Below are 13,105 nucleotides of genomic sequence, written 5' to 3' on the forward strand. Positions count from 1 at the left end.
ACACTCAAGACAAACCTGATCTTCACATCAGGCAAGACCGCCTTTATCAAACTTCCTCTCTAAGTAGAGTTGCCAGTTTTTAGTAAGATCTTGAACATGATTAATATCTTCTGATTAAAAATTATCTTTTTACTACCAAAAAACAGTGAGTTTTAGATTTGCATATGGCAGAACTTTATAGGCTTCATGAAACTATGGGCAAACACAAGCAAGCATTATTTGCTAGGATTAACACACATTGAGAAGGGAAAACAGCCAGAAACATTCAGTAATCAAATGCAGAACATTTCCCACAAAAAAAAAGTATTCCTCTAACTCTCACTTCTGACTCTCAAGGGAGTCCTACAAAACACTTTCAAATGCAGAGTTTAAGAATCAAAAGCTGCAACTCCACCAAATATTGTCATGAGGTAGTTATTATGGAATACCCCATGTCCTTTCAGGACACAGAGTTCTGCAAGCAATGCTAACTTGCCTCACAGCTTTAGCATCTCGTTCCTCCCAAGCACCTCTTCATACACTAGAGAGAATCTTTTCCCTTCAAATTACCTCAGTAAACATGAACATAACACAATTGCTATCACATTGCATTTATCCTGATGCTTGCTGCAGAAGAAAACATTTTATATTCACAAGCTAGTCTGCCTTTTCCATCTATTAGCAATTTGTCTAATAAAATTTGATCTCTTTCTACAAAACTTACTTGGATTCTGCAGGTGACTGCCATAATTTAACTAATTCTTCTGGATTTTTAGAGTAGTACTTCCTATTTTATATACAACTGAGTGTTCAAACCAGACTAAGCACACATTCCTCATTTGGGACTGCAAAGCTCACTTATTTTTGAATGTTAAAGCTGTTGGGCTGCCTAACCATTTAAAGACAGCCCCCCTGAAAAATAAATACTTGTGCTCTCCAGTGCCTCTCTATTTTTACTATTACAATGTACAGAAGGATCTAGCATCTTCATATTCAAGTTTTCAGTAAAGAACAACCAAGTGAAAGTCCTGAACAAAACTAAAGGAATTAGTAAAAACTTAAGAGCAACTAAAATACCTGACCATGATGGAAGAATTTCCATGCAGGTTTCATCAAGTGACAACATTTCTATTAAGTTAATTACTGACAGGTACTCTTAAGCCCAACTAATTTATCTTCAGGATACTGACATGTTAATGTTAAACATTACAAAACTAGCACATATAAGTTTGAAATTAGATTTCAAAGACAGTCAAACACAGAGAGAGACAGAATTGTATCTAAGACACTAAAATTAATATTAAAAGCAATCATCAATTAAAATACCATCATCGCATGACAAGGAGCTAATTTGCAGTCTTCAATTAAATTGACTTTTAAGTACATACTTGATTGTAAGCTCCCCTGAACCCATTTCATGGTATAATTTAACAATATAAAACTTAAGAATTAACATAAGGTTGCTAAACCTATGAACCATCTAGATCAGTTCTTTTTGATGGATGCCAAGATCAGATATTTTCAGGCAAATAAATTCATTTTAGACTGATATGTATTAGGGTGACAAATTTGAAATATATTCGTTCATTACAGGATAAAAATTTACCTTACTTGCTGAAGTATGCACCTTCAGATCTCATCCATAACTCATTTACATAAAAAGAACTCCGTTTCCATATAAGTGGATCTTGCAAATGTCTTTAGCCTTGATCAATTTAAAACTTAAAAGATCTTTTACATTGTAACTGTTACTCTTGTGTTACTTGTATGTGGTTTTTTCACTCTCACTGCAAATACATGCATTTATACTGTGAAAGCCAGATTAATCTTTTCTTCACTAATATCCCAAGGGATGTATTTACTGAAATATCTGTAGACTTTGTAAAAAGCCCTGAAAAACCAGCCCTTTCCTGTCTTAGGATTTCAGCAGCTGAGAAAGACTTTAGGACTCCTTTAGGCACTCCAATGAACAAATGCTGAACAACTCTTGAACACAGAAATCACATGTCAGAGAACAACAGTTACAGAAACAAGAAAAATGTTTTTCTTGTCCATATATAAGGTTACACTGTGGGTGACACCAAGCAACCTTCCACACCAATACCTTCCTCCTAACAAAAGATCCTAGGACAAAGGTACTCAAGATTCCTAGGTTGTTAAAAATCAAAGTACTATTATCCTAAGCACAGACTGTGAAGAAAGAGTGAAGGTGCTTTCACAGCAGCAGCTCTAAGATATCAGGAACAAAGACATCCTAGAGACAGAGTATTAATGTCACCTAAGATTAAATGTGTTCCACCCATCACAGCAATTACATTTCTGTGCCACACAACTGACCACAGTAGACAGTTACCACATGCAGCCACCAAGTCCCAGTTTGTATCAACACCTACAGAAATTGTTAAGATTTCCTGAAAGATCTTATTAACTAGCAAAGGGTCAAAGCACACTTAAGTTACCCTAACAAGAGTCTACTGTGATCTTTAAAAGCTTTTGAAGTCTGGAATTTTTGCATGCTCACTTCTTCACATACATTTATGTGTTTGAAAGAAGGGCTAACCTGTCCAGAGACAGGCCTCTGATGAAGCCATTGCTCAGATAAAGGCAAAAGCTATCCCTTTTTTGTCAAGGAAAAGCATGAAGTCTGTGAAAACAACTACTGACAGAGCATCACTACCAAGTAGCATTCAGAGCCAAAAGGTAGTCTTGGCTCAGATACTATTGATAAAACACTGAGAAAACCTGATTGCAATGAAAGATGAGGAAACCTTCAGGTCCGGAAATGCAAAGCAGACACTACCAGTCAAAATGTCCACAAACATCAGTTTCAGCTGATCAACTGAAGGAACAGAAGAAAAGTACACTCTACCAGGTTGAATCTCATCAGTGACACATAGAATGTTGTTAAGTATGTTCAGGTACACTTACTGCTTTACTCAGTGCTGCTCTAGTCAAAAGTAGGGCTTTGGGATTGAAAACCTCTACCATTAAACTTACCAAACAGAAGGTGAAATAGTTGAAAAACTGAAAGAACTAGAGATTTCTAGGAAAAGAAACAAAATAGGGAGAGGAGGAAATAAATTGGTATTTATCTTGAAAGACAATACTGAAATAAACATAATAACCTTTCAAGGTTTTAAAATTTTGCTTTTGAAATTATCTGTATGAAGAGCAATATGGGAGTGAATCTGAAAGCAGTAAGCAGTCCTTTGCCATACTGCTGACACAGGAAAAACCTTTTTCCATTTTTGAGTATTACTATATCATATTCCTAAGGAAAAAAAAAAAATATTTCCAAATGCAAGTTCTTCCACATTTGTGTCTTCTGTTATCCTCTCTGCTCTAATTTTGACATGTCCCAAATATTCTACAAGAAGGCTATCTGTAAGACTGTGTTGGTTTTGATGCTACTACCTTTGCCAGTTAGTTCTCTTCCATATCTTTTGTGTGTGCTTGATCACACAAGTATTACTTATTGTAAAGACACATGGTTGTAACTGAAAAATAGGTTTTCACCTAGTGAAGTAAATCTATTAATGTCCTTTTCCTGCCTAACTTGCAGCAAACAGGCAAATGCACCTTGTTACTAAATTTTCAGCAGTAAGAGCAAAACATACCTTTCCTTTGTTAATATCATTAGCCAAATTTTAAACTAGCAATTAATGGTCAAAGAATTGTCCTCCATGTTTATGATGACATGTAATCTCAGTAGCAAATAACTCAAAAGCAAGAGGTCAAAAGTTTATCAATCCAGGATCTCCACTAAGAAAGTCAACAGTGACATGAGTTCAGTTGCCCCCTTTCCCCACATCCAAAAGAAAATAAATTATTTACATTCCATTAAATACAGCTGTTCTGATTTCTGCAATACTGCAAAAGCAATGAACATTATTATTAGTATGCTTGCTAAGTCACAAAACTTTTGCTTCAATGGAAGTGGTTCAATTTCTAATAAGTGGAAAGTAATCTCCTGAACAGTATAGACACCACAAAAGAAATCCTCATAGTGTTATATATTTCAAATGCATTGTTTTACCTTATAGCATATCACACTTGAAAGGCCATTTTACATCAAAATCATTTTGGTTTTCTCTTTGGAGAACTTCTCTATACATTGAACAAAATGTTTGAAGTGCATGTCCCTAATGACCAGTGACACACTGTTAAAACTGAAGAACTTGACTTACAGGAGGCATTTGTTTAGGAACTTCTAATAAAAGAAAATCCTCTGTGAATAGCCAAGCTTCTGAAAATGTTGATATAAAAGAAAATTAAACCCATACAATGCAGCTGCAAATATTTTCAAGTTTTAAAGCCTAAATGTATATGAAGAATGTCGACAATCTCAGAATTAAGTGACCTGTATTTCTTATCTCTCTTCACTATTTATGATTAAGATCTGGAATATCTGGGAACAAACAGATGAATGAAGTTATTCCTCCTTTTTGTTTTATGCACTCAGTTTAATAATATATACAACTGTTCAAACCAAGTAGCAAAAAAGACTTTTTTGTGGCCAACAAAGTAGTACTGTATGTGCAGAAATTGAAGTACTAAGGAGGTAAAGGAGGCTATAGAGAGCTAATGTTTAAATATTAAATAACATCAGAAGTAGAGCTAAAGTCACTTGTAATTTTACACACAAAGACACAACTGTTTTGCCAATTATTAACTAAGAGAGTTTGCTCAGAGTTTGTAGACAGGACATTTATCTTCAAATTCATAAAGACTTGGCAAGTTATCATTCTCACAAAAATGTTTTGCCAAGACAACTACAAAATATACATCTTGATTTGCTGCCCTTAATCTTTGTTCAGTAAATACTAAGTGTGGGTGTGCTGGCTGGAATTATACAGTGAGCTTTACAGAAACTTCTCTGCCTTTATTTATGTCACGTAATACCATGTTATTTTTCCTTTGCTAATACACAGCACAATTTCAGAGCAAGTATTTTGTCTCTAGTATGTGCCAGACATTCATTCCTCATACACAGTAAGTTACTCCAGATTTATGTTTGGATAACAACTGAAACTCCCCTCACTCCCATTTTAAACTAAATTTGTGCCAAGTAAAAAATACTGGAGAACAAAAGTTCCAGCCAGCAAGCATGCACAATAGGTTTATTCTCTATCTTCTAAATTCTGTCCTATTACCCATCTTTCTCTTTCCTGGTCTAACAGGATCAAAAAAATATACTTCTTTTTTCCTGTGTGTATTTAATTCTCTAGCATAGAAAATAAATTATTAGCAACAGAAATATTTTTGACATTTGATAGTAACAAACTGACATAAAATAGTAACAAATACCATTGCAATAAATTTTAGTGATATTCTGATTCTGATTAAGGGATGAAAGCTTTACCAGGCTGTAATTTATTACTCATTCATATTCTACATCCCTTTGTCAAACCACTGACAGAAAAACGTTTGTAAAACGCTTGGTACAGGAAGCCAACAGCTGGAATACAAATGTGGGAAGCAAAGGGCACAAAGACATTAAATTGGATTCTACTCAAATCCAAAACTACTGGAAACATTTTCATATAAAAATGCTCTTGCTCTCATAAACATTAGTGTGTCATATTTCAATAATGTAATTTCTGCATGCAGGTCATAAATATATTTCTACATGGCTAAGTCCAAGCTGTCTGAATTCAAGGACTTTTACAAATAGATTTAACATACTGACAAACAAACTTGGAAGGTCTTACACTGTCTCTTCATTACAAGATGCAGAAGGAAACTTGCAAAAAACAAGACACTGGGCTGGCACCATCAACTGAAAAACTAAAACATTCCAGAGAAACCAAATTACTTTCAAATACTTATTTTCAAGTAAAATTAACTTAGGGAAACCTGTAAGAAAAAAAAAAATAATGCAAAAGTGGGGGAAATGAAGACTACCAAAAATATAATTAAGAAACTCAAGATAGCATCATGACCCTCTTGCCTCCCAGATTCTTTTATAGTATTCTAAATCTTACTGAATAAAGTGAGTAGGTAACAGCATAGTACATTACATGCTAAACAAATTTTATTAAGTCAAAATTATCTCAAATGCCTCTTAAAACACCTGAAAGTTTGAGTAAGTCCCATTACAATTCACTTTAACAATAGTAAATAATAGACAAGCTAAAAAGGTATAACAAAATTTCCAATGACAAACACGACTGGTAACTATTAAGGTTAGATGACAAAACAAATAACAAAGCAATACCTAATATGAATCTCAGGAAATGATGGTATTCTACACTACCCCACGTCAGTCTGGTTTAAGGACTTATTTTGGTCTTGTAAAATCTGAGTAACAGTATATCTACAATTCATAAGCTTCTAGGCTTTTCTACAATATTTAAACTACTTGTATCTTTAAAATCTGGTCTCTACAGTTAAATAAAGAAAACAAAATATTTCCAATTAAAACATAAACACTACATTAAACAGATTTATAGCATTTGAGATCTTCAGAATGTGAAAAGAGGAGAAGGCAGCTATTCTGGATTAGCTGTGGTCAAGTCATGAGGATAAAACAGCTTTTAGTGATTAGAGCACAAATCTGAAACACCCTTCTTGTTTAGTTTAAACTGGAAGAAGCCTATTTCATGTCTTTAAACTACTCTGCGAGGTGAGCCAAAGCGCCTTAGTTGACCAGGAGATAAGCTTCCAAAGTGTACTCCTGACCTTATTGGCTACCAGCATCCACAGCTGAATTAGGAGAAGAATGTCACCAGCAGGTTGAGGCAAGTGATCTTTCTGTTCTACTCAGCACTGATGTGCCACACCTGCAGCCCTGGGAAGGGCCACAAGGCTGATGAAAGGCTAGGGACATGTCACATCAGGAGAGGCAGAGCTCAGACTCTTTAACTCTTGAAAAGCAAAGAGGGTCTTATCACTGTGTCTAAATCCATGACGAGAGGAGGGTGGCAGTGGGGAGTGAAGAAAAAGCCAGACCCTTCTCAGTGGTGTCCAGTGACAGGACCAGAGGCAATGGGCTCAAAATGAAATACAAGAAATCCCATTTAAACATAAGAAACATCTTCTACTGTCTGGGTAATCACACACTGGAACAGGTTGCTCCCAGGAGTCGTGGAGTCGCCGTCCCTGGGGATGTTCAAAAACTGCCTGCAGACAGTCCTGACCTACCTGCCCTAGTGATGGTGCTCTGAGCAGGGCATTGCACAAAGCGATGTACAAAGCCCTCCAACCTCAACAGTTTTGTGATTCTCCAAATCAAAATGTTGATGTTGATGCATCCCTCCTTCAAAGGCAGCAGCATACCTCAGGCAGGAAAAGCATACCTCAGTTGTTAATTCTACTTCCAGAGGTTTAAGTTGAGTAAGAATGTAGCAAAAGATGGTGAATTGTATGGTGGAAAAAATGCACCTCAGTATATTTACACTATACAACTGAAATTTAGGATTGTATACAGATACACATAACTCAGAAAAGGTTTCAGTCTCTGACGTACACTTGTTTTGTATGTTCTCCTTCCCATCTCTGTCAGAACAGATTATTTTAAAATATTACCCATGTAATCAAAGCAAGTGTCCAAAATACTACACAACAGTTAATATTGTCTTACTTTTGCCACTACCCACAGTCTGCTTTAAGGATTGTGGAGTTTATATAATCACCTTTGTTATTCCCACCACTTTTTTAGTTTTTCTGTCTCCACAGACAAAGCAGTTTTAAAAGCACAGTCTTCCCCAATTACAAATCTTTGAAATAATCAGAGCAAACAGACTGAAAACAGAAAAAAAATAGAAAGCGAAAGTATAAATTGAAAAAAAGTTTAGCTTATACTCGTAGCAGAATCAAAACAAGTCTCACAGTACACTATGAAATTGGTATTTACTTAAATATCTGATTTAAACATATTAACTTACCCTGAGTAAAGAACAGATTAAATATATTCTTCATATGCAAGCTCTAATAAAAACCTTTAAACATTTGTTGTATTCGTAGCCCACAAAATAGTTTTCTGCCACCAGCAATATGAGAATATGAAAATGTACTTTTACAAATGGACAATATAAAGCTAACACAAAAGTTGAATATTTAAACTGGAAAGCTCAGGTATTTGATCATATTAGATGTGGAATCCTACAAGCAATTTTTTTAGGCATTTCAACTCCACAATGTCCCAGTATAAATGAGGTCACTAAGTATGTGCTGAATCTCTCCAAATACAGCAATACCAGTTACTTTTAATTTCATTAATGCTTCTTAATTACATGCATCTTCTAAATTAATAATTCAGAATGCACCAAGATATAATTAAAAATTGAGTAACTTAAAAGCTCAATTAAAATATTTGACCATTATTAGTCATTCCTATTAAGAAGGACTAATTGGATTGGTAAAGGCTAAGAACTGGTAAAAAATAATGGTATTTCAGTTGTAAAGTTGCACAGTAACTCTATTTCCCGAATTGTTAGTCTGGCCATGAACTTCACAGTCCTTTTTTTGTAATAATAATACTAAAAAACTCTTATAATTTTAATGCAGAGAGAAGCTTGTTTCACAGGTGTCTGACTACACTTTAAAGTGACAAGTCAGTCACATTTAAAAGCTGAATGCCTTTTGGTTCAAGAGGTTGTCAACTACTTGTGGAATAAAAGTTGTCTCTCGTTTTTCTCTCTCGCTTGATCTCACGAAACCACAAATGTTAATACAAGAGTATGGAAGCATTTCTCTGATGCTTTTCCATCTCAAAAATTAAAAATTGAAGATTTTTTCACATGCCTCTTCTATACAGATCATATCTACTGATCTTACATTATTGTTTCTTATGTTTAGTAGACTGTAAAGCAAAAGTCACCACACTTTGCTTTTTGAAATTTACTAGAAACATAATTTCTCACAGGAATTCACTGACTATCCAAACACTGTTCATGAAACATCAGTCCTTTTCTGGCAACTCACTGGCATTCTCACAAGACATTTGAATTAGAACATCAATGTTCAGTAAGTACAGACTACCACACATCTTTGCAAAGAGATTAACAATGCAACTGGAAGGCTGAAACAACAGTCATTAACGAAAATCTTGCATTTAACTCTAAACTTGAAGGGTTTGGAAGATACAGTTACCTCTCAAATCTTGCAGTTAAAAAAAAAATAAAACTAACTCATCAGTCCAACTGCTTATGCCACAGTTGGAGACATGATTTCTCCAGTTATTACAGGCCAGAGATTTTTTTTATCAGAGCCTGCCTCCTTGTGTCTGCAAAATAACATCTCAAAGTAGTTAGATTCAAGTAAGTTTTTAACATAACAAGTTATTTTATTGACTACCAATTACATATTTGCCCTTTGCTACGCAACCAACGAAACATACTTTTCAGGTATTCCATTATAACTGCTGAACAAACTAACCTCTACTGAACCTGAAAGAGCTACATACTTAATGACAATGATTAACAAATAATACAAAAATGAAAAAAAGTATCACATGGGGAGAAAACAATTTTGAAATAAGGTGTCAGATTAGCAGAATGCTTACATTAACATTAATGTAAATGAACACTTACATTAACAATTGTCTAATCTCTTAAAAAGAAGAATTATTTTGTGAGATCATGTCCTACAAAAAAATTCACAAAAATTAAACCTGGCTTCTTTATTTCTCGACAGCCTGTGTTCTGGGTAAAAGAAATGTTACAACCATGTGAATTTATGGTGCACATTGTCAGGAAAAGATATTTTAATTACTTCAATCAATTACATCCATATACTAACAACAGATAGGGCTAAAAAGGTAACAGTATACACACAACATATAAAGGTACTGATCATATTCTGCTTTGAATCTGAATACCTAAAAAAGAGGTTAAGAATGAAGGTTTTGTAAGGATTACACAGTATTACCAGCAACAAACCCGTTTTTAAATTTTTGCAATGTGGAAGTACCACAACAAGAAGTGTTGTGTTAGAGTGTACAAGAACATCAATGTTCAACATTTTACTTTTCATGTGGAAAATTATGTGGCAGTTGAAAAAGACAAATAATCCCCGCTGTAGCTATTTATATTGTGTAAACCAGATTAATGTTAATTAAATTACAGTTTCTGTAAATCAACATGTGCCAGCAATACCAAAAAAGCAGGAGTCCTGCCTTTGCCCCCAGCCACTGTGTCTTGTTCCTTTTCTTTGTCTGTGTGGGAACACAGCTGTTTAAGCCGCAGTGAATTGGCCTGGCTGAAAAATAGCTTATTATTGTCTTTCCTCACACAATTCCATCAACATTTGCTTCTAAAGCAGTCCAGGGTTGGGAATGAGAAGCCATAGAAGGAATACACCATTTTTTTTAGGTGGCATAACTGATTTATGCTAGCTTAATGCTCAAAATGCACTACAACACAAGAGAAAAAAAAAAAAGACAAATAGATTATGTAGTTGTCACATCAATTTCCAGCTTTAAGAGTGCACCTACAGAACCTACGATGAGACACAAAAACATTAACAAGAGCAGTAAGTAGTTCTCTGAAAATTTTATTGCTAAGCTAGAGAAAGCAGTATTTTATGTTGCAAAAACATCTTGCCAGAGTTCACTTGCTACCAATCCTCAAATTAAATTGTGTCACAGCTCTTATTATTACATATATAAAAGTGCAATTTAACTAAAATTAATATAAATCAAAACCTAGCATACATATGCCCGTACTGCAAATTGCTGTGCCATGGCAACATTAATGATATTGTGACTGTAGTTTTTTTCTGGGTATGACCCACTCATGGCAACATTCCAAAGCTATAAACACATCACTGTTGAGACTGATAGTTCCATCCACCAGCTAACCTGTGATGCCCTACACAGAGTGGCTGCATAAGCAGCTTTGGGATGGAACACGGCCTTTCAACAACACAGGGTGCACTCTGCTGTGCCTCACCAGCCCCTGGTGCTGAGACATGCAGGGTGCCAGACACAGCAGCTCCTGCCCCTGGAACATGCAGGGTGCCAGGCACAGCAGCTCCTGGTGCTGGGACATGCAGAGTGCCAGGCATGGCAGCCCCTGCCCCTGGGACATGCAGGGTGCCAGACACAGCAGCTCCTGGTGCTGGGACATGCAGGGTGCCAGGCACAGCAGCTCCTGCCCCTGGGACGTGCAGGGTGCCAGGCACAGCAGCTCCTGCCCCTGGGACATGCAGGGTGCCAGGCACAGCAGCTCCTGCTCCTGGGACATGCAGGGTGCCAGGCACAGCAGCTCCTGCCCCTGGGACATGCAGGGTGCCAGGCACAGCAGCTCCTGGTGCTGGGACATGCAGGGTGCCAGGCACAGCAGCTCCTGGTGCTGGGACATGCAGGGTGCCAGACACAGCAGCTCCTGGTGCTGGGACATGCAGGGTGCCAGACACAGCAGCTCCTGGTGCTGGGACATGCAGGGTGCCAGGCACAGCAGCTCCTGCCCCTGGGACATGCAGGGTGCCAGGCACAGCAGCTCCTGCCCCTGGGACATGCAGGGTGCCAGGCACAGCAGCTCCTGGTGCTGGGACATGCAGGGTGCCAGGCACAGCAGCTCCTGGTGCTGGGACATGCAGGGTGCCAGGCACAGCAGCTCCTGGTGCTGGGACATGCAGGGTGCCAGGCACAGCAGCTCCTGCCCCTGGGACATGCAGGGTGCCAGGCACAGCAGCTCCTGCCCCTGGGACATGCAGGGTGCCAGGCACAGCAGCTCCTGGTGCTGGGACATGCAGGGTGCCAGGCACAGCAGCTCCTGGTGCTGGGACATGCAGGGTGCCAGACACAGCAGCTCCTGGTGCTGGGACATGCAGGGTGCCAGACACAGCAGCTCCTGGTGCTGGGACATGCAGGGTGCCAGGCACAGCAGCTCCTGCCCCTGGGACATGCAGGGTGCCAGGCACAGCAGCTCCTGCCCCTGGGACATGCAGGGTGCCAGGCACAGCAGCTCCTGGTGCTGGGACATGCAGGGTGCCAGGCACAGCAGCTCCTGGTGCTGGGACATGCAGGGTGCCAGGCACAGCAGCTCCTGGTGCTGGGACATGCAGGGTGCCAGGCACAGCAGCTCCTGCCCCTGGGACATGCAGGGTGCCAGGCACAGCAGCTCCTGCCCCTGGGACATGCAGGGTGCCAGGCATGTGCCTGCAGATGAGGCTGGTGGGGATGTGCCAGCACAGAGAACCACACACAATCTAGCACACACAGAGCTTTCCTCACTGTATTCCTTCCACAATATAAAATTATATGAAATGAATAGAGCTCTGCTGAAACCCATTTCAAAGGCTCCACAAAGAGATGGTCACTTTTTTCACTGAAGCATCTAATGAGATGCATTGCTTTAACCCTACATAAATCCACATTGCTTTCAAAACATTATCTGAAAGGAATCCTGAAATCTTTTTGTAACCCCTGTTCTACACTTCTAAAAATCTATCCTTTTAGTAAAGCTTTTACTATTCATAGCATGCTAGAAGTAAATATACAGTACATTTTTTTGACAGTAGCAATATTAATAATTAATACTTTGGGATTCCATGTAATTATGCCAAACCCGTGATGTTAAAAATTAATGTTTCATAAACCTTACTTTTGCTTCAATGCCAGAACTAAATGAAGAAAAAACAAACAACTATGGGGCACGAGTACTGCATTTTCTTCAATCCAAACGCACCCACCATGGGAGGAAGTGTGTGTCATCAGTGGAACACTGGTGAAAACACATTCTTCTCCTTTGTGCATTTAAAAAAATAAAGGATCTGAGCAAGATCTAACTTAAAAAAGAAGTGTCAGTGCTTTTTACTTTATATAATACTGTAATGAAACAGATACGTCTAGAATACAGTCTTTGCTATATTCAGTAATGAAACAGATTTGTTGAAGTCCTCAGATGAAAAAACAAAAACTTTCAGACTGCTTAGGACAGACAAGGCAAACGACTTTACAGAAAATGGTAATTATCCAACATAGGTTTTTTCCTCTACATGAAGACATAAGTTTGCAAAAGACAAAGAAAAGTAGAGATTGTACACTAAAAACATTTCTGGTTTGAAACAGACTTGTATTTTTTCACCTACACCAATGCATGTCTTTTTTTTTGTATAGCCAGACAGTGTGCTACATCTGACAGAAAAATCCAAAGAAAGAAAAACAAACAAAAAACCCCTA

General features: G+C 37.9%; 1 protein-coding gene across 4 annotated transcripts in view; it reads right to left on the bottom strand.

Moving 5' to 3' along the window:
- VTA1 (vesicle trafficking 1) overlaps positions 1-13,105 on the bottom strand; it is a 39,999-nt gene that overhangs the window by 25,660 nt on the left and 1,234 nt on the right. For 2 of the 4 annotated variants that reach the window (XM_064413505.1, XM_064413504.1), the window contains exon 1: positions 7,123-7,270. The exons of the other annotated variants lie outside the window; for them this stretch is intronic. In XM_064413505.1, coding sequence (XP_064269575.1) covers positions 7,123-7,255 — 133 coding nt within the window. In that variant the 5' untranslated portion in view covers positions 7,256-7,270. Of the gene's footprint in view, positions 1-7,122; positions 7,271-13,105 lie in introns of those variants that run through there. 4 annotated transcript variants of the gene reach the window in all.

The sequence above is a fragment of the Passer domesticus genome, chromosome 3 (genome assembly GCF_036417665.1).
Source record: "Passer domesticus isolate bPasDom1 chromosome 3, bPasDom1.hap1, whole genome shotgun sequence".
In the NCBI taxonomy this organism is placed as follows: Eukaryota; Metazoa; Chordata; class Aves; order Passeriformes; family Passeridae; genus Passer; species Passer domesticus.